At 43.8% G+C, this 20434-nt stretch overlaps 4 protein-coding genes across 6 annotated transcripts; 2 read left to right on the top strand and 2 right to left on the bottom strand.

The window, feature by feature from the left end:
* Positions 1 to 32: 32 nt before the first annotated feature.
* On the top strand, positions 33 to 6318 carry lrrn1 (leucine rich repeat neuronal 1). The gene is made up of 2 exons (XM_037253099.1): positions 33 to 409; positions 3335 to 6318. The coding sequence occupies exon 2, from the start codon at positions 3475 to 3477 to the stop codon at positions 5626 to 5628; it is 2154 nt and encodes a 717-aa protein (XP_037108994.1). The 5' UTR covers positions 33 to 409; positions 3335 to 3474; the 3' UTR covers positions 5629 to 6318.
* Positions 6319 to 10634: 4316 nt separating this feature from the next.
* On the bottom strand, positions 10635 to 12431 carry LOC119123747 (vasopressin V2 receptor-like). 2 transcript variants are annotated; one of them, XM_037253101.1, is made up of 3 exons: positions 11362 to 12431; positions 11015 to 11261; positions 10635 to 10832 (listed from the first exon to the last, which is right to left on the bottom strand). In XM_037253101.1, exons 1-3 carry the CDS (start codon positions 12224 to 12226, stop codon positions 10802 to 10804), a joined length of 1143 nt encoding a protein of 380 aa, XP_037108996.1. In that variant the 5' UTR covers positions 12227 to 12431; the 3' UTR covers positions 10635 to 10801. The 2 variants fall into 2 exon arrangements, with proteins under 2 accessions (XP_037108996.1, XP_037108997.1); XM_037253102.1 differs by lacking the exon at positions 10635 to 10832 and having other exon boundaries at positions 10972 to 11261.
* A 92-nt stretch (positions 12432 to 12523) lies between these two features.
* Positions 12524 to 17137, bottom strand: trnt1 (tRNA nucleotidyl transferase, CCA-adding, 1). The gene is made up of 8 exons (XM_037253100.1): positions 17030 to 17137; positions 16766 to 16895; positions 15778 to 15971; positions 15451 to 15589; positions 15245 to 15371; positions 14985 to 15178; positions 13876 to 14129; positions 12524 to 13413 (listed from the first exon to the last, which is right to left on the bottom strand). The coding sequence occupies exons 2-8, from the start codon at positions 16893 to 16895 to the stop codon at positions 13168 to 13170; spliced, it is 1284 nt and encodes a 427-aa protein (XP_037108995.1). The 5' UTR covers positions 17030 to 17137; the 3' UTR covers positions 12524 to 13167.
* Positions 17138 to 17193: 56 nt separating this feature from the next.
* LOC119123750 (PRA1 family protein 3-like) lies at positions 17194 to 19042 on the top strand. 2 transcript variants are annotated; one of them, XR_005098129.1, is made up of 4 exons: positions 17194 to 17431; positions 18090 to 18307; positions 18484 to 18750; positions 18807 to 19042. XR_005098129.1 is itself a non-coding variant. In XM_037253106.1 (3 exons), the coding sequence occupies exons 1-3, from the start codon at positions 17253 to 17255 to the stop codon at positions 18657 to 18659; spliced, it is 573 nt and encodes a 190-aa protein (XP_037109001.1). In that variant the 5' UTR covers positions 17194 to 17252; the 3' UTR covers positions 18660 to 19042. The 2 variants fall into 2 exon arrangements, 1 of the variants encoding a protein (XP_037109001.1); XM_037253106.1 differs by having other exon boundaries at positions 18484 to 19042.
* The last annotated feature ends 1392 nt before the right edge of the window (positions 19043 to 20434 follow it).

The raw sequence follows: 20434 nt of genomic DNA, 5'->3' as shown, positions 1-20434 counted from the left end.
TCCCAGCAAGCTTGAGCAGATGGTGCGCTGCTTGGCTTGGCCGCGCCTGACAGACAGCCGCGCTCCGCCAATCGGCTGCCGCGGAATCAGCTGACTGGCGTGGCCCACGCCAGGTGTTTTTATCGTTTGTTTTGCTCCCCCCCCTCCCTCCATCTGTTGGTGGAGAGGAGCGCTAGTGGGGCGACCATTCCTCAGTGGAGGCTAGCAGCAGGTTGGCCATCTCTCCGCAGAGCGCCATGCGGCACCGGGACTGATCGGGTGGGACGCGCGCGACCAGGGAGCGGAATAAATGATGCTTTTGTTGTGACGAGGCAGTCACAGACGTTTTTGGTGGTTGCTCCGTGGATACGCGATGCCCTTTGGGAAGGAAAGACTGGTGCGTTAAATGTCACCGAATTGGAATGACAAGGTGAGACGCCTCGGAAAACACGATCTACTGCAATTGTTAAAAAAAAAAAATGCATTTGTTGTAGTATTAGAGTTATTAATTCCAAAATGATGTGCAGTTTGTTTGTTTTTTCCAGCAGCGACGGTGAGCTGAGCTTTTATTTTGGATACAGACGCACTCAAGGGCATGGCCACCAATTTAACAGTCAGATCATCTAGCACTGAGTAGACTATTCATCAAAGTGGCAAGTTTGCAGTTAGCCCTACTGGTGTATTTCATCAAATAGGTCGACTGGGCAATGCGTCAAAAACTAACTTTGATGTCTTTGCCGCACTTGCTGTGCCCCGCCGCAGGAACTGCACGCGTGCGCAACGTTCTCCAAATGTGATGATGTGATTTGCATAATAATCACAAAGTGTATTTGGGCAGATGTCTGCATGTCTGCTGTGTTTTAAAAGCTCGAGAAGTTGGTGTGTAGCTAGAGAGGCAAAGCCTTTCTGGAAGATGCTGCTGCTGCTCTGGGTAATTGGGAGGAAGGGTGGTGGGGTGTTGGTAGGGGGTCCATTGTGGATTGTCGTGCTTCCTACCGCAGCTGTTGCACGATTGTGACTGAGCGATGCTGAGCGAGGAGAGACAGTGACTGTCTTTTTTGACTCTTAAACAATCCCTCACTTTTTTTCCAGGCAACACATAATGTGAAATCACGTCACCCATGAATCTAGTGTTCTTTGCAAGCAGGTGTCTGCATCTATCAGGATTTTAGGAGGCAGCAGGGCCCCCCGAATGACACCCCCACCCCCGCCCCAGGCAGCATTTAGATCTCAAGGGTGTAAAGCAGAGAGAGCGAAAGATAACCGGGGGGGGGGCTTATTGAGCCTAAAGCCTGGAACCATTATTCATATAAGAAGGGCTTTGTCCTCTGCTCTAAAAGTCTCAGAGACAACAGATGTAGTTACAGTCCAGGTCAGAGGATTTCCTTAGCCATTATGGCAGTCATGCTATTATGCGGCGAATGTTTGGCGTGCGTGTGTGCGTATGTGTCACCTGTGCTGCTGTTTGGTTTCAGTTAACAGGTGTTTGCGAGGTGGAAGTGGAAGTAGATCGATGGAGACAATTTCATAACTAACAATATACTGAAAATCACTACTTTTATGAAGAGCGTAAGACCTTGAGTAGTCACTGTTACAGATCGCAAGTCCTGATATTTCTGATGCATAGAACTCAAAACTTTTATTTTGGAACCTAAAACATATTTATTGCGCATTTTAGTTGAAAGAAATCTTTGACTTGTGTCTTACTCACTCATAGCTTTATGAATAAATGAACAAGAGCAAAAGAGATGGTAGACGACCTACAAAACATTGTTCCATCATCAAACATTAAATTGTCTTCAACGGGGACCTCGCTCAAACCTCGGTAGCGGTTACATAACACTATCTGCACTGAAGAACTTGAAATGAGCCAACATTTTCGAGCTCGGTAGCGCTGTTATTCTGAGATTTGTTTTTCTTCATAACTAGCACGCATGCATATGTAAGTATGTTGTAACTCGAGAACATCACACGTGCTGTACTTCTCCACATTTGTAGATTTTATAGCGAGCAAAGCAATTAAGCAGGGTAAAATCAATAGCACGAGTGTCATTGATGGTGAACGGCTTTGTTGTCTTCAAGCAGCGGGGATTTAATTGGAGTCACGTGACTTGACACAAAGCTGGGAAATGCCAGTCGACTTGATCAGAAGGTTCAATCGGTCTTCTATCAAATTATTTCATCGAGAAAGATTTCAACAAAATTCGTGAATAAACAAATGAACGAATAAATAAATAAATGAATAAATCAATGAATAAATAAATAAATAGATAGATGAATGAATGAATGAATGAATGAATGAATAAATAAATAGATATATAGCAGCTACCACTATTGCTACACCTGGTGCCATTGGGAATTCCAAGGATAAGAAATGATTGCTCCTGTCGTTATGGTGCTGTTGCCAGGCAGGTTTCATTGGGAAGAATTAGTCAGCTCCCTTGCTGGAAAGCCTCTTAGGAACGAGCTGCTTAAGATTACCTTCAGCATAATGCCACGCAGTGCAGACATGGGACCGTGCTGCTGCAGATCTACAATGGAACAGTTTCCTCCTTTGGTGAAGACACCTGACTGAGTAATGGGATCGCTCAGGTTTTGCTGCTGTTAATGCCAGCGCAAGGAGTTTGTCAAAGATGGGTCGCCAACGTAATCCTCTTTGAAGGCTATTGTCAAGGATGACGCTGCTGTAACTTGTTTTTGTGTCTGATTTTTTTTTTTCTTGATGTAAAGACCTTTCTATGCTGCTACGGTTGTTTTTAAAGTACTTCCGAAATAAATTATTGGTTTAAAATATTTTACAAAAACAAAAGTCATCTGTTTAAATGGCACCTTCAGTAAGGTTCCCCTTATCTTGAACTCTTAAATCATAGTTAAGATCGGGAAAAGTTATGCAGGAACTTCACACTTATGTAACAAAAGCCATGGTTGAATTTTTTTTTTTCTTGCCCTACATTCATGTTCTGAAGTTTTTGCATTAAAATTTGAGTCGTGCATCTTTCCAGCATGGTTCACAAGAATGTCTAATGATGTTCAGTGTGATGGGGATGCTCGGCTCAAAAAGTTAATGATCAAGTCCTCGTGGGCCTGCTGGATAGATGAAAGCTCTCCGAGGATTTTCAGCCATTTCCAAGTAGTTCACAGCAGTGTTCTGCGCTTGCATCATAATGAGCTGACTTGCAGTCTCAGAACTGTTGATGCTGCACATAATTTATTGCCTTACAAGGAAACTGGGTTAGCGATTGTTATTGTTTTCTGTAAACTTGTTTCATTCGTCACATGCTTGAATATTAAAAAAAAAATCTGAATTGATTCACAATCGCTTTAATGAATGTCTTACATTTGTTTTTCTCTTCAGATTATTCTGCTCCATCAAGACATCAAGACACTTCAGGGCGCTTTCGCTGGACTCTAAGATACATCGGGTCCAAATCTGGTTGATGACTGTTAGCTCCTTTCTCCAAAAGTCACCTGCCCCTCTTCCAGTCCTCCTATAGCATGGCTAGATGGAGGTTGGGGTGCTTTGTTCCAGGCCAGATGTTTGCCATCCTGGTTACGCTATCAACAAGTTTATTCCATGCGCAAAGCAACGACTGTCCCCAGCTATGTGTGTGTGAGATCCGACCCTGGTTCACCCCACAGTCCACCTACAGATATGCCACCACCGTGGACTGCAACGACCTGCACCTCACACGCATCCCTGGGAACCTCTCCAGTGACACTCAGGTTCTCTTGCTGCAAAGCAACTACATTGCCAGGACCAATGAAGAGCTGGAGCAGCTTTTTAACCTAACAGAGCTGGATCTGTCTCAGAACAACTTCAGTAATATTTGGGATGTCGGCCTCACAAATATGTCGCAGCTCACGACGCTTCATTTAGAAGAGAACCAGATTGCAGAAATGCCTGATTACTGTCTGCGGGACCTCAGCAATCTGCAGGAGCTCTACATCAACCACAATCAGATCAATACCATTTCGGCCAAAGCTTTCTCTGGACTCCATAATTTGCTACGGCTTCACCTTAACTCCAATAAACTGAAGACCATCAACAGTCGGTGGTTTGAATCCACGCCCAATCTCGAGATCCTTATGATTGGGGAAAATCCTGTTGGTGGGATTGTGGATTTTAACTTCAAGCCTCTGGGAAATCTGAGAAGCCTGGTCCTGGCGGGTATGGATTTGACAGATATCCCCGGAAATGCCTTTGTGGGCCTCGACAACCTCGAAAGTCTCTCTTTTTACGACAATAGGTTAGTCCGAGTTCCTCAAAAAGCCCTTCAAAAGCTACCCAACCTCAAATTCTTGGATCTGAACAAAAATCCAGTGCGCAAGATCGAGGAGGGTGATTTCAAGAACATGCTGAGGCTAAAGGAGCTGGGTATAAACAACATGGATGAGTTGATTTCGATAGACCGCCACGCTCTGGATAATCTTCCTGAGCTCACTAAGCTGGAGGCAACAAACAACCGCAAGTTCTCTTACATCAGCAGTCACGCCTTCCGCGATGTCCCGGCCTTGGAGAGTTTAATGCTGAACAACAACGCGTTGAACGCCCTCTACCAGACCACAGTGGATTCTCTTCCCAACCTGCGTGAAATCAGCGTCCACAGCAACCCCTTTCGTTGCGACTGCGTTATCCAATGGATGGCCGCCAACAAGACGACTGTCCGTTTCATGAAACCTTTATCCATGTTTTGTGCCACGCCGACGGAGCTCAGAGGTATGCACGTGCAAGACGTTCTACAGCGGGAGCCGGCGAACCAGTGCTTGCCGATCATCAGCCAGGACACATTCCCCAGTCAACTCGACGTAGACATCGGCGCTAGTATAGAACTGGACTGCAGAGCCCTGTCCCAACCCGGACCAGAGATCTACTGGGTGACACCGACGGGGGCCGAGGTCACGATAAACAGCCCGTCTGATAAGTACAGCCTCGGCGGCGACGGTACATTGAGAATTTCCAATATTCGGGTGGGAGATTCCGGCAGGTACACCTGCGTGGCTCAGAATTCACAAGGAGCCGATACACGGGTGACGGCCATGCGGGTGAACGGCACTCTGCTGGACAGCACGCAGCTGATGAGCATGTTTGTCAAACAGACGGATTCCCACTCAATTCTGGTCTCTTGGAAGATCAACTCCAACGTCTTGACCTCTAACCTCAAGTGGTCGTCCGCCACCATGAAAATCGACAACCCGCACATCACGTACACTGCCAAGGTTCCCGTGGATGTCCACGAGTACAACCTCACCCATCTACTCCCAGCCACCGAGTACGAGGTCTGCCTCACCGTCTCCGACATCCACCGCCAAACGCAGAAGTCATGCGTGAACGTGACGACCAAACAAACGGCCTTCGCCGTGGAAGTTTCCGACCAGGCCACCAACGTAGCTCTGGCGGCGGTCATGGGCACGATGTTTGCCATCATCAGCTTGGCCTCCTTGAGCGTATATATTGCCAAGCGCTGGAAAAGGAAAAACTATCACCATTCCCTGAAAAAGTACATGCAGAAAACCTCGTCCATACCGCTGAACGAGCTCTACCCGCCTCTTATCAACCTATGGGAGGCGGACGGGGACAAAGACAAAGAAGGTTCCTCGGAGAGCAAACCGAGCCAGGTGGACACGACACGTAGCTACTACATGTGGTGAAAGCAAGCGCTCGCTTTTGGACAAACATGTCAGAAGCACATGACGCAAGATATGTGCATGTACAAGTAAACTACCTTATATCTTTTTCGAGCTTTCTTTCCTTTGGTCCCAGACACAACATCTCCTGCTCCTTAGTTTCACATTTTTGAACCCCTGTCAATTTTGACAGACACTGGCAGCTTTCTTTGTCTTACTGAATGAAGTAGACACTTTGTTTTATTTATAGTACACCTTTTGAGAACAGCATGAGCATTGTCACACATTCAGTAGATGTGCTAAATCCACACGTTTGAACTTGTTTCTCAATCATGCAATCGTTCTCATGTAAATCGACTTCAATCTTGACTGTAGTGCACTGAAATCTATCTATGAACTCCAAATGTAAGCAGACTAAGTACGCTGAGACTTGATATACTGTCTATTGTTAGCTCTTTCTATGTCATGTTGTATCAATGACCTCATTTACTTTTTTGTACATTGATAATCACGTTTGATTCTGACTTTGTTTGCGGAGCAACTACCGTAAACCAGCAATAGAAAAATGAATGTTCTCAACTAGGTGAAACAATGTAAGGCTTTCTACATTTCTTGAATACTTTTTATCTTGCTAGAATATGTCTACAATCACTTGCTTATTGTTGTTTACACACATGTTGAAAAACAAATGAAATAAACATTTCTTTGATCTTATTTTTCAAATCATGATTTCAACCAAGAAGTTACAATGGTTATATTGTATGTACGATATTTTATTCAATATGATGGTGCAACATGTAAGCTCATTGCTTACCTTGAATTTTTGGTAGCGGTGTAGAAGTCTCAGTTTAGTTCCCCGGGATGATTCCCTCCACATCCTGAAAAATAGTTCACTGACATTTGCTCAATCATTCGTAGATGTATTGAATAGAACACATAATATCGAATCACAATCCCGCTGAATCAAACCGAGTCGAATCGTTCCCCATATGAAGATTTTCAAGTTTACAGGCGAGTGTCCGTGCCAGCATGGAGTGATGATGCTAAACCGTTATAAATTATTTTTAATGGGATCATTTAGTGCGCAGCCCACAACAGACCGTAAAGATCATCTCCATGGAGATGTGCTGGGCAGGAACCCTACAAATCAAAGTGAGTAAAAGTGGAACGGAGTCACATTAGCAATGCTTAATTAGGTGATGACAGCAATGGCGGCTGCTCTCTGGTGTCTCCAGAGCGCAACATGTTTTGACTTTATTTCTCCCAAGGGCGAAATGTAAATGGTGCAATTCCAAACATGTATTTACAGAAAAGCACAAACATGACAACACAGCTTTCACCGCATAAAACATGTTTGCTCTGAATGACACCCAGCAGGATGCCGTCTCGGGTAGAGGAGACGGCATCCAGGAGGCTTTTTGTCAGGAAGACCTTCAGACCGCTATGTGTTCTGTCAGGTCTTTGAAATTCAAATGATGTCTTTCACTTTTAAGTCTCACCGATCGCTTTGAAAGTCCTCATGAAAGCAAAGCAACGGCGGCGACGCGACCGACATGAGCTGAACAAGAACAAAAAGATATGATGTCATTTCCCCCCCAAAATAGATGACAGCGCTACTCAAAAGATGCAAACACATGATCAAGTATTTGGAAAAGAGATGTGACATTTTTGTGCGACTGAAATAGATGAGTCGGACTATTTTTGTACGGATACTGTCATGTCTGATATATTATTTTTTTGCAGACTCGATTCTTATTTTTGAAGTGGGATATGAGAAAAAAGATGTCTCAATAAAATATAAATAGCTCACATACCAGGTAGCAGCTGTGTTCAACCCTGGCCCAATGGCAAAGGTACATAATTGGGAGCTGAAAGTAGATCTGGGGAAGCAGCCAAAGGTGGTCATCAAGACTATGTCAAGGCCTGGCCAGACGTTTTCCTCACTTAGGTAGAGAGCAGATAATTCTCTTGGAGCTACTACACCTTTCCATTCCACAGCCTTACACATAAAATGCACATTATGACTGAGTTTTGCATTTAAATTACTTTGAGCTTTAGCATATTCCATGAAGTAAGATACACGTGTTATGGCTTACTATTCCCAATGAATCAAACAATACATGACTTTAAAAAGTTATTTGAGAAATCTTCTCAATCAATTTGATTTAATGTTCAAGTAAGGCTTGGAAATGTATGAAAATTGAGTTGTTATATTCATTTTGAATGGAGGCGCAACTGTGCTGTCAAAGTGTGACGTGATTGAAGTTCATCTGGCACACGGGACGATTCGTTTGTGCTCCATTCCAAATTATTGCGTGCAAATGTCCTAGCAATTATCCTCAATGATGGTGTGGCTGTTCTGCAAAATATTTGACACGTGGCAGAAAGTATACGCCCAATCTTGAAGACAAAAATGAAACCTGGGACATTCCAGAAAAAAAGCAATATCTTCTTCAATGATTCAGCACATGAGAAATAAATACAGTAAGCGATCAATTATTTACGTTGCGATTTATGCTGCGCGCCTTAGTTGACGAGATGGAACATTCCGTTGAAGCGTTTCCTTACCATGAACAAGTGAAACTTGCATTGACAAACGGAGTGATCCAATACAACAAGTGTTTAAAAATAATAATCGAGCAGAGGACCACGTTCACCACACAGCTGAGCGACATCACGGTGGTTGTCAGATTGGAGACCAACCGATGAATATTCTTTGTGGTAGTCATCATGATGACAACAACAAATAGAGAAGCTGTCTTATCAAGTTAGCTGTGCTCATCTGGGCATCTGTACACTGGACATTTAATTAAACGGAACTTTGGAGAAATGTACATCTTTATGACACCTGTCTAAAATGCCTTACATTATTTATTTCCTTGTGCTAGGATAGACAGACAGACAGACACATAGATAGATAGATAACGTATTTTCCGCACTATAAGGCGCACCTACAAACCTCCAATTTTCTCAAAAGCTGACAGTGCGCCTTATAATCCGGTGCGCCTTATATTTGGACCAATATTGAGCCACTACAGCAGGCATGTCCAAATATATGGATTTATATCTGGACAAAGTTTTATAATGAGCCATTCATTGAAGGTGCGCCTTATATATGGACAAAGTTTTAAAATGGGCCATTCGTTGAAGGTGCGCCTATAATCCGGTGTGCCTTATAGTGCGGAAAATACGGTAGATAGATAGATAGATAGATAGATAGATAGATAGATAGATAGATAGATAGATAGATGGATAGATGGATAGATGGATAGATGGATAGATAGATGGATAGATAGATGGATAGATAAAGATCGTTTTTTCAATAAATTGTCGCTCAATCAATCAATCAATCAATCAATTGGGAAATTCAGTTGCCAGCTGTTAAATAAATAAACAGATAAACATTGGACACGACAAAAACAATGACAAAAGAGAGGAAGAGAATAGAGCTGATTAATTTAAATAGATAGTTAACAATAATAATTAAATTGATCCAATAAACGGTGTCATGACCGTGAACGCCACACAGTCTCCATTGATAGTCACTGGCAAGTCCACCACCATTACCCTGGACTTGGTGGTTTTTAGGTGCAGGTGGTTGGGGCCATACCAACTGGGGAAGCGCCCATCTGCACATGACAGAACTCTGTTGTACTGGAAGTCAGAAGTGTACAGGAAGGAACACCACTGTGTCGTTTTTGTATTTTACACTACTGACACCTTTTGGCTACTTTAGTGAAGCACACCTTCTAAAATGACAGCATGGATGTCAGTCAGTGTGCAACAAGCTCTCCGCTGCTGTTGCAGAGAAAATAACCTTCAAATAATCTGCTGGCCTAAACTATGTATATCAGAGGCAGTGACGTATTTACCACTTAAATTGCATTCATTTATATCCAACAGTCAATTAGCCCCCTTTTAATCAAATTTCAACTTCTGCGAGTTGCCATGGCAACATATTCTTCCTATAGGGCCTTCTTCTTAGGACAAAAACAAGAGTGCTGGCAAATGATATAGAGTATATCACTTAGTATACAGTCAAAGCAATATTAACAATGACTTTGGAAAATGAAATTGCAGTTGTTCAATGCCCTCCCAGGCTTAGAAAGGTAAGACTTGATAGTCCTGACTTACTTTATTGAGGGTTTCATTAATGATTCGGTAAATTGGCAGGGACCTGCAGGAGTGTTGTAAAAATCAATGGCGCTGCGGTCTTTTGTCACATTGCTCCTGAAACCTGCCGTGATTTTGTATTGTATTGATTTGCATTTTGTTGGCTATAATTGAAGCTTCTAGAAGTATGATTGCTTATGCAAGTGGGTATCTGCAGTTTCTGTGCTACTTAAACATTGGAAGTGTTTACATTAGTGTTTTCAAATCTTTTCACGACAAAGGGCACAGTGCATATTTGCATATTGGTAGTGCATTATTGTTTTTATACTTCTGGTAAAAACAAGACAACGCAATTAAAATACTGCAATCGTTTTGAAAGTAATTGCACAGTCATCCAAATGTTTGTGTTCATCTTAATTTATTGGCGCACGTTCACAACATCACAAATCTGAACATTGCTATGAACTTAAGTCATACACAGAGGCTATAGAAGTGTACAATCAAATATGAACGCTTACAGTATATTGTACAATATGCTGCATGTGGGTGATAGTTCAATTAAAAGCTTTCCCCCCCCCAAAAAAAATCCTTAGAAAACAGTGATTAATATTCCTGCAGCTTCAGAGGCGTAGCCAGGAATTTTTCCAGTAGGGGCGCACGCCCACAGGAAAAAAAATCGAACATCACCCACGCCGTTCGCTGATCGCTAAAACAACGTCCGGGAGGCAAACGGTGAATGGATAACATCGCGCACATAGAATAGCGCAAGCACATTCGCGCAAGACCGAAAGAAAAAAACGGCATGAAAATGAAGAATCGAAAAAGCTCGATTCTTTTTTTTTTTCAACCGGGGCGCAGGGAGTCCTAACCGGGGCGCCGCCCCGGCTCGCCCCGGCTTGGCTACGCCTCTGTGCAGCTTCCTGAGGACCTGCGATCATCACCATCTCCCTCTGTGTCAGTTGGACTTACAAGAACGCTACATTTGACCTTGAGTGCCTTGAAAGGCAGGCACCCTTATAAATAAAACGTATTATTATTTACAACATTGAGTTCTGCTGCATGAATGAGCACATCTACAGTATGTTCATGATTCCGCAAAAAATAGTCTTCTCAGTCTTGACTGTTAAAGATTTAGGACTTCAGTAAGATTTGAATTATGTTTCTAAACAGCTACAATAGAGGGCCAAACTATGATTTATTCACAGTGTAATGCAGCACTACATAAAAATAAATAATAATGAAATGAAGTTTGGCTTTTTAACCTTCATTTAAAGATAGTCATTTGCAGAGTTTAGACTGTTGTTCTGCTAGAAAGGTGGGTGAGGCAGATAAATGTTTGGAACCTGTCAGGTTCTTGAGATTGATGAAAAGGGAACTGACCATGATTGGTTCTTCCTGCGTTGTTGCACGCCGATGAGATTTGTGGCCTCTGGAAAACAGGCCCGTCAACTTCTTGGGAAACTTGGCACTGAACAGCATGTAGATGCAAGGGTTGGCGCAGCTATTAAGACTGGCTAGGAGCATCAAGATGGTGAAGGTTGGATCTGGTAACACGATGAAATTCGAAGGTGAGTGAACAACTATGATATAAATGAGCCTATATACAAAGTTTTCACACAGACTACGTGTTTTTCTTGGCCTTACTTTCCATGGGCGCCTCTTGGTCCCACACAGACCACAGTTGCACGGTGAAGAAAGGCGTCCAGCAGATGATGTAGGTGAGCACAATGACCAGGGTCATTTTCACAGTTTTGGTCCTTGCCTTGGACAATCCAGCCCCGGCAGATATCACCACATTGCTTACGTCCTCTTCCAGAACGTACTGCGACTTGAGGCGAAGGTTGGAAGAGTACACGGCGTGACAAACACGCACTTGGCACACAATCACGGAGAGAACGGGCAAGATGAAGATGACCAAAGTGGTCCACGTCACGTATGCCCTCAAGCCCCACGGAGTGACAAATATGGCCCAGCAGTCATACACGCCCGGAGCCACTTCGAGGCGGGAGAAAATGAACAGCTGTGGGATGCCGCCGAGAAAGGAGACGCACCAGGCGGCGCTTACGATCCCGTTCCAGCGTGCACGGTGCCTCCGAAAGGTGACCATGGGATGGCAGATTGCTTGATATCGGTCCACGGTCATTGCCACAATCATGTAAGTGGAGGCAAACATACCGACAACCTGCAGGTACTTCACTGCGCGACACAGCACGTCTGGGCCCACAAAGCGGTCAGTAATGTCCCAGATGAGCTGCGGGCAAACTTGGAAAAAGACAACCACCAAGTCGGCGACGCACAGGTGGAAGACAAACACGCGCATCCTGGACAGCTGCTTCCTTGTCTTCCACAACACCAGCAAGAGTCCCGAGTTGAGGGCTCCGGCTGTGATGAAGATGACGGAGAGGAGCGCGACTTCCACTCGAGCCAAGCGCTCGTCCCGGGGCTCGTTTTCGTCAGGCTGCAGCTTCTCCGGAGGGAGCTCGGTGAGGTTGTCGCTCTGCCAATCCATCGTGGCATCACAGTGATGAGAGGCGACAAGCACCCCAGATGTCAATTGGATTATTTCTGCTCAGATCCAAGTGTTGCGCATCTTAAACGGTAGTGATGGAAGAGAACAACACTTGCACATTTTCCCTCGTCTCTGCGGGAGGGAGGAGGAGGAGGAGCTCGCTCCTCGACTGTCTATGAATGGATGACTTGCAAAGAATTTTGAATCAAAATACCAACACGAACCCTTTGCGCCGACAACCAAACTGGGATTTTGCATTTGCAAATTACTTCTCCAATAAAAAGACGTAAACTCATGTCTGATTCAATCCTGCAGTGAGAGGACTTTATATTCTGCCATAATGTTCACTTTTACTTTGGACAAATACTACAATTATGCCCATAAATCAATTTGGAAATGCAGATACAGTCATCACCATGTCCTCAAGGACACATTCTAATCTACATACTTAAATATATACATCAAATAAAGGGGCCCAACGCAAATATTTCTATCACATGATGGATAGAACATGTTTATAAATGCCAGACTATTTACAGGAGAAATAAATACTGGCTTGTGTCCAATGTAAAGCCTGTCATCTTCCCAGATAAAAAAAAAAAACTTTACCTTGAAAATAACCTGTGCTTTCCACTTATACCATAAAAGTGATGAAACGGCAGACAAATATGCAAATGAAATGCGACAGCGCTAATGTATTCTCTGCACGGCGATGTTGATTGCGGCATTATCTTTTTTTTTTATGTTGGCGTCTAAAAGCTGCCCCATGGTCTCAATTTGAAGGAAATTGCATTCATCAACGAGGGCGCATGTCCCTGCTAATGTGCATGTGCTATGTGCGCGGGTCCATTCAATACTTAAAGCAAGCGCTATTACAAACTTGATTCCAGAGTCTAAACCGGTATTGACCGACACACACGTGCGCACTTGGCATCGGCACATCAGGACTTCACGTAACTGAGAAGTTCGTCTTTGTCCATCCGATAATGACTTTTCTTCCAGATGTCTCGCAACTTCTGTAAAGTTGCCCCTATCTCCTTACCCGTAATGACGCCCACTTTGCGGAGATCGTGTCCGCTGATGGGGAAGCGGGGGATGGTCCACGCGTTGAGCTCCGCTAGCAGCTTGTGCTCACCTTGATACTTGAGCAGCTCGCTCACTTTGCTTTGAGTATCCAGTTCGCGAGTCTGTCAAAAACAGCGACGGCGTTACGTTAGTGAAATGCACTCAACGGGACATGAGTCAGAAAAAAGGCTGACGTGGAGAGGAGGTTTTGGAGATGCCAGCATTCAGCCTGATGTTCGCAGGGCTCCGTCAGGAATCCCAAACGTGTTGCGTAACATCACACTGCTATAATAATACTTGTTAGCTCATCTCCAACTGTGCTTATTTAACATGCATAGCAAACTGCTACCGCACAACTGGAGCTGACACAAACATGGAGGAGAGAAAAAAAATAATCAATGACCCAACCAACTGAGAAACTTTTGAAAATGAAACGTGGTGGCAATAGTGACCAAGCACTAATGAATTGAAATTGATTGTTTGTTTATGGCGACTCAACAGCAGTGAGCCACATAAAAGCCTGAAAAATAAGCACAAGATTCTTTTTTTTGTCACACAACACATATCAAGACGACAAAACTTACATCTATGATGAAGTCGGTAAAGGTTTTGAGGCCATCTTGCTCGTCATCATTCTTGCGAAGATCCTGTCTGTATTTAACCAGAAACAGAGCCAGCGTCTTCTCTTCCTTGGACACCTTCAGTCGAAGGTCCATCTTCTCAACCTCCTCGGAGCGGCGGCAGAGAGCCGCGAGGATGGTCATCGGTTTGGGAGAGTGACCTTTGGTGTTCTGGCACACCCGCTTCATCTCCTCAACGCTGCCATCGGGAGGTAAACCTAAGGACAGACGGACAGAGAGAGGCGTCTTGATTTCTTTTGATTTGAGAGACTTGCTGACGCCAAGATCTGATTAAAGAATGGCGCTCTCCGAGCCCAAACAGATAATGCGTCGCTGAGAATCGATTCACAGGCTCAGTCAGTCTATTATGCTCACAGACTACCAAGAAATGTTGTGCTCAATCGATTCCCCGTGTTCTGTTAAGAAGAAAAGGTGGCGCGGGTTTCCTGAAGTGCTCGTTCAAACAATTCTTCCTTGCGTAATCAAGCAGTGTGGCTCCTTTCAGGCCAACACAAAATGAGAGCGAGATGACACACTTTAGCGTTTCACAACCGACTGTTGACTGATTGCATTTGATTTCATGGCCGCGTATCGGGCAGCATGCACTGACTCAAACGCAAAGCTGGACACGAGTACTGAAAAGTTGAAAGGAGGTCAAATGAAATTCTCCCGTAAAGGTTCATTTTAGGTTTGTTCTGAAATGTCCTCCAATATCCCTAACAATTTGTGAGCGGCGTGTGTTGTCATAATTTTTGATTTCCTTGCTCCTAAAAACAAAACATTGGGACAAGAGTCATTTTAAACAGATGGCATTGGGAGCCTCGTCGCGTTTGCACTCAATTATTTTTTAATTGGGCATTAATTAGATTTTGCTTGGCCGTAATTCAAAAAGAATAAAATCCAATTACCCACACACAAATTATAACACCCCGTCATAAATAATATTTTGCAGTAGGGTTAATGATCCTCTCATTTCATTTAGATTGAGAACTGGAATGCGCTTTTGATAAAACATCAAGCAAATGGGCACAAACCCAAGTTCGCCAAGGTTTCAACTCAAGAACCCATCTCACCGATGTAATGTGCTAGCCCCAAGCTGTACATCATCTCCAGCAGTTGAGCGCCATGCTGGCCAATCACAATCTTCTTCAGCTCCACCCAAATGCGCTCCCCTGAAATAGCCGCAAGCCCGCTTCCGTTGGCTCGTATGGCCTCCAGCGTCTCAGGCTCGTGTTCATCGGGCTTCAGGGCCACCTTGCCGTAAAATCTGTTAAACCCAAATTATTTCACACTTTTTAGTATCAATCACCCAAATCAAAGAAAACCAGCCCACCTGAAATAACGCAGTATTCTTAAGTAGTCCTCTTGGATTCTTTGTTCCGCGCTGCCAACAAATCGGACCGTTCGGCTCTGGAGGTCATCATATCCTTTGAAATAGTCATACAACTTGCCATCCAGACCTGCAAAGGGACAATAGATGTCAACAGAAATAAGACAATGTTGCTGAACTTCCACTCCAAGGATAAACAGTCAAGGTACCTAAAAACATGGAGTTGATTGTAAGGTCTCTTCTCTCTGCATCTTTTTGCCAGTCGGTGGTGAACTCCACTTCGGCATGACGGCCATCAGTCTGAACATCCACCCGCAACGTTGTCACCTCAAAATTCTCATTGTGAAGCTTAAAAAGATCAACAAATGAACATAGTGTCATAAGAAACTCAAGTGTCGTGAGAGCATGATGACTGGGAAAAGACCATCTTAATCCAGCAATAAAAAAATAAATGAAATTATGCACTTACATGAACTATTTAGTCTAGTTTTGCAGGCTATGAATGAGTTCTTAATTTTTTGTCAACCAAGGCTTACCCTTGCTGTAATGGTCCCATGCTTCTCTCCTTTATTGTTAATCATCCTGATCCCGGCGTCTTGGAACATACGTTTCATCTCGTCAGGTGTCGCCGTGGTGGCAAAATCGACATCTTCAGGCTGCTTTCCTGACAACAGGTCCCGCACAGCACCTCCAGCTATTCTCAACTCATATTGGTTCTTCTTAAATGTTTCTGACAAAGTGAAAAACACAACGTTTTAGAGGATGGTGTCCCCGTGTGCCAATCCATCCATATACCGTAATTTTCGGACTATAAGTCGCACCGGAGTATAAGTCGCACCAGCCATAAAATGCCCAAAAAAGTGAAAAAAACCCATATATATGTATATAAATCGCTCCTGAGTATAAGTCGCCCCCCCACCCAAACTATGAAAAAAAAAAACGCGACTTATAGTCCGAAAATTACGGTATATAAAACCAGGGGTTTCAAACTCGTTTTTTTCGCGGGCCGCATTGTAGTCATAGCTTTTTTCGGAGGGCCATTATGACTGTCAACCCAAATAAATGTATGAGCACCTCATATATACAGTAAAAGCTACAAAACAAACTGACAAATAACTCATTTTCAAATCAGACGAGTAAAAATTGGTCAAATATTTTTTTAAAAAGACATTAAAAGTGAAGACAATTTGCAATTCTAGTAATGACACGAATTTGATGCACAATTTGTCTTCGCGGGCCACATAAAATGATGTGGCGGGTCGTATCTGGCCCCCGGCTCTTGAGTTTGACACCAGTGTATTAAACCATTAGGTGCTAGTTCTACATTTTGAAGATTGATAAAAGATTGAAGGTTAATTGTTAACTAACAGTTTTTAATTTACAACCATTCAACGCAATGTCAGTGTCATTGGAAAGATTATTTCAAGTATTTCCGGGCACAATCATTTATTTTGAAAATGTTGGTAACCTAGCTGCGAGTGGCCCATTATGAGTGACTAAAGAGCCAAATGTTGAAATCCTGACCTGCCAGTTGGTTCAGGCCATCGGTGAACAAAACCTGGAACTCGCTGCTCTTTAGTTGCATTGTGAAAAGACTCCTCCACGAGAAGCACGTCCGACCAGGCACACTAAGTCTCAATATTCTGCTCCACATCTGTGCAAAGACAATTATGGAGTGCATTCATGCCGCCGGCAGCCACGCGTATAAAATACACCATTTCTTTACTCAAAACCTTCAAAAAACATAAAGCTTCGACATATATGCGTAGAGTAGAGCAAACCTGTCACCTGAACAGAGTATTAACGTCTTCGCCTAGTAGTTGCCATCACATTTCTGACGATGAGGTTAAACAGGAAGTTTCGTGAGGTCAAGTGATCACTGACCAATAGCAGGGCTTGCGTGGAGCTCACGCAAACGCAATAATCTCGCGAGATCATGCCGCAGTTCTTTTTTTTTTAAACGCGAGTTCCTTTTGCCTTGCTGTCAGATTAGTAAAGTGTTAAGCGTAAAATGGCAAAAGTAGAATTGACGCCGCTAAGACCGTGGGAGGATTTCTTTCCCGGTTGGGATAGATTCGCCAAACCGGATATGAAAGATATGGCTAAATGGAATAACAGAGTTGTTAGCAACTTGCTTTATTATCAGACTAATTATTTGGCAGTCGCTGTTAGTGTTTTTCTTATTGTCGGGTAAGTAGCGTTGCATCTGCTTAATCATGGAAGCAGTCGGCGTCCTCACCAATTCGTCTGTGTTTATTGTGTAACTCTGAAAAGGGGAATACTTAGGTTGAATGTCATGCCAGGTTTTTTGTGTGTGATTACAGCCACATGAAACCAATGCATCCATTTTTTGTAGGTTTAACTGTCGTCATTTCCTTGACGACTGAGCTACCTGCAGGACGCTATCCCAGCTGACTAGTATCTATAACGTGCATTGTTTTTAGGTCGAGTCTTACATAAGGATGCTATTAATGCGAATACTGTACACTGTCAGTAAATATCGGTGCAAACAAAAATAACTATGAATTCAAGTGAAATGCACACTTGCAGAGTTGGGATATAATCAATAATCGAATCAATCTGATTTTCATCAGGAGTCTTTCTGACATTTTGTTTGTAAGGGCAAAGACGCAATAGGTCAACATTCAGTGTCTTTAGTTGTGAACACAAAGATTGCACTTTGACACAGTTACCTCTAATCTTTAAACATTTGGTCAATTTTAGCACGTGATCAAAACTCTTGTTGTAATAACTCGCTTTCACCACTTGGTGGTGCTGACGACCAAATTAAAATCCACTTGTCAACCATCAGAACTGAGCAGCAATGTCCTATCCATGTGTCCTGCAGGTTGCTGAACCCTTTGGGAATGTTCACCGCCATGGCTGTGGTCGTAGGAGTCTTTCTGGTTTCAGTGTGGGCGGCAGATAACAGAAGCGCCATCAGGAACTTCAAAAGTCAGAACCCCTCAGCTTTCGTGATTGCTGTCATGGTGGCGAGCTGCATGTTAATAGCAATTCTGGGGAGCGTCATGGTGTTCATGACAGCCATCACTTTACCGCTCACATGTAAGTTACAAACAGCAATTTTGGATCAGTGGTTCCCAACCTTCACTCCGCCAAAGCCCAATTGGAAATGAGAAAAAAAATCTCACTGCACAACAAACAATAATGGATACACAGGTTCATTATGTAGCTTTTGTTGAGAATGACAACAATCAATTTCCAAACTCTTACCCCTACAGTGATCCTGGCCCATTCTTCTTTTCGCCTCCGCAACATGAAGAATAAACTGGAGAATAGAATTGAGTTCGCTGGCCTCAAAACGTCACCAATGGGCATCTTCCTGGAGTCTCTGGGTCAGCAAGAGGAGAACATTCAAAAGATCCAGACCTTCCTTGAGGCCAGAATGAAGGAGTGACCGGACCGAGAAAGGACAACGCACTCCAGTTTATCTGTTTACCAAAGATCTTGACTCCGTTGTGACCCCAACAAGTTCCCATATATTAGAAGGAGAATCAAACATCGTGCTAAACCCACAGGGTACCCCACTCCTACAAGACCACTCCCTAATTCTCAAATCTGTCTTGTATTACTCAGTCACAGGCGTCAGCCTTGGCCGTTTTCCCTGAAGTCAAACTTTATTTCGAGGCACCAAAAATCCACATGGACACTTTGCCAAAATACTCTAAAGATGCTATTGTTTCAAGTATTTCTAATCCTACATCAAGTTTGCTTTAGTACGCTTGTGAATAGAACGTCAAATTCTTTGCAATAAAAGAGAAAGTACCTTCTTTGTCTGTAGCCACGATGAATGGACTACATGAGTCACATTACTGTGTCAACGTTCAAAAGTGAAGACTTCAAAAGCCTCCGAGGTCTTAAGTTAAATCCATCTGTATTCCTCGCGCAGCCTTGAATCTTTCATCTTGACAGAGGCCTCGGGGTGACTGATTAGCTTGGCCGATGTTAATCGATGGGCCGCTCATAGCACAGAGCAGTGATCAGTGTGTGGTGAATTCTTATCACCCATCTCCAAATATCAGTGGAGCACCACGTCAGCTTACCCATCACTAGTGCAGAAAGGCAATGTTAGTGACACGGAGAGCGCTAAAAAAAAGTGTTTAGCAAGGTTACCGACCTAGTGACGGAAAATCAATTGGCTTCCTATGAAACTCCATTTTTTTAGTCTCATTCAGGATTCTTGTTTAAATTTAAGACAACCATTCCATGAGGGTTGTTTATTTACGTGTTTACAAGTGATCACAGCAACCATCAACTGCAGCTCTTCACTATGACATCGTTCATATTGTGCAACTTGAGAAAGTCTTGGCTCAAGTCAAATCATGTCTCTGTGAGCACAGTGCAGGCTCTTCTTTTTGTTCCTACAGCTGCTCACGCCTCCTAGTAGCACGTGTGCACACTCGACAGGTGTCTCATACGCAAGTCAGCGCAAGAAAGTACTGCACAACTCTCACAAAGAAAAAGTCAACGCACACTTCGGTCCCTCAACGGGTTACTGTGCAACTCGGACGTGTTTCGATTGTACCTTGTTCGTGGATTGAAGCACCTAAGATGGCCTTGTTTATGTAGTTGAGTGTCAGCCGGAACAGCCCACTAGCGTCTGTCTGCAGCTGGTATGAATCAGTCCAGGCCCAGAGACAGCTGGATGCCAAACACGATCCCTGTCACTGCCTCTGGGTAAAAGCCAGGGAGCCGGCCGGGATTGTGCGAGACCTCCCTTGAGCTCCACCGAGAAGCGGAACACAACAAGCCGGTGGAGCTGCTGAATTGTGTCAATTCATTCACACTTGAAAATGTGTGTCAGTTTGGGAGTGAAATGAGGTGAAAGGTTAGAATCGGAATGGGGGGGAGGGAGGATCGAGCAGATTTCGGCCTAAAGGGAGGGTTTGGTTCAATAAGGACTAGCTTGTCGGAGGACAGAAGAGGTGGTTAAATCCCAAAGTGGGTGTGGTGAGTTTTAAAGACTGGTTTGGTGGGTTTAGTGCTGAAGAACACAAGAAGGCAGGCTGGCAAAACAGCCGTGTGAAAAGAAGACAACAATCAAAACACAGCTTTTGCAAGACAGCAGCAAGGCAAACTTTTTGACGTTTATCTTTGCTTCTGGTTGGAGAGGCTCACTCATTCATGTCACTGAAGCATTACTCGTTTTGCCACAGACTCATTACTTTTCTT

This window comes from Syngnathus acus, chromosome 5 (assembly GCF_901709675.1).
Source record: "Syngnathus acus chromosome 5, fSynAcu1.2, whole genome shotgun sequence".
In the NCBI taxonomy this organism is placed as follows: domain Eukaryota; kingdom Metazoa; phylum Chordata; class Actinopteri; order Syngnathiformes; family Syngnathidae; genus Syngnathus; species Syngnathus acus.
Note: the sequence above shows the minus strand (reverse complement) of the source record. Positions and strands in the feature narration are given on the sequence as shown.

Bases quoted from the DNA above. Each gene is read 5' to 3' on its own strand.
- lrrn1 (XM_037253099.1), top strand. From the start codon at position 3,475: ATGGCTAGATGGAGGTTGGGGTGCTTTGTTCCAGGCCAGATGTTTGCC.
- LOC119123747 (XM_037253101.1), bottom strand. From the start codon at position 12,226: ATGGATTGGCAGAGCGACAACCTCACCGAGCTCCCTCCGGAGAAGCTG. The intron at 11,262-11,361 runs GTAAGGCCAAGA...TCGTGTTACCAG, and splicing joins CCAAGAGGCGCCCATGGAAA to ATCCAACCTTCACCATCTTG. The intron at 10,833-11,014 runs GTCTAAACTCTG...TTAACAGTCAAG, and splicing joins ACCTTTCTAGCAGAACAACA to ACTGAGAAGACTATTTTTTG.
- trnt1 (XM_037253100.1), bottom strand. From the start codon at position 16,895: ATGTGGAGCAGAATATTGAGACTTAGTGTGCCTGGTCGGACGTGCTTC. The intron at 15,972-16,765 runs GTCAGGATTTCA...TCACTTTGTCAG, and splicing joins TGGCCTGAACCAACTGGCAG to AAACATTTAAGAAGAACCAA. The intron at 15,372-15,450 runs GTACCTTGACTG...GTCCCTTTGCAG, and splicing joins AATCAACTCCATGTTTTTAG to GTCTGGATGGCAAGTTGTAT.
- LOC119123750 (XM_037253106.1), top strand. From the start codon at position 17,253: ATGGCAAAAGTAGAATTGACGCCGCTAAGACCGTGGGAGGATTTCTTT. The intron at 17,432-18,089 runs GTAAGTAGCGTT...TGTGTCCTGCAG, and splicing joins AGTGTTTTTCTTATTGTCGG to GTTGCTGAACCCTTTGGGAA. The intron at 18,308-18,483 runs GTAAGTTACAAA...TTACCCCTACAG, and splicing joins CATCACTTTACCGCTCACAT to TGATCCTGGCCCATTCTTCT.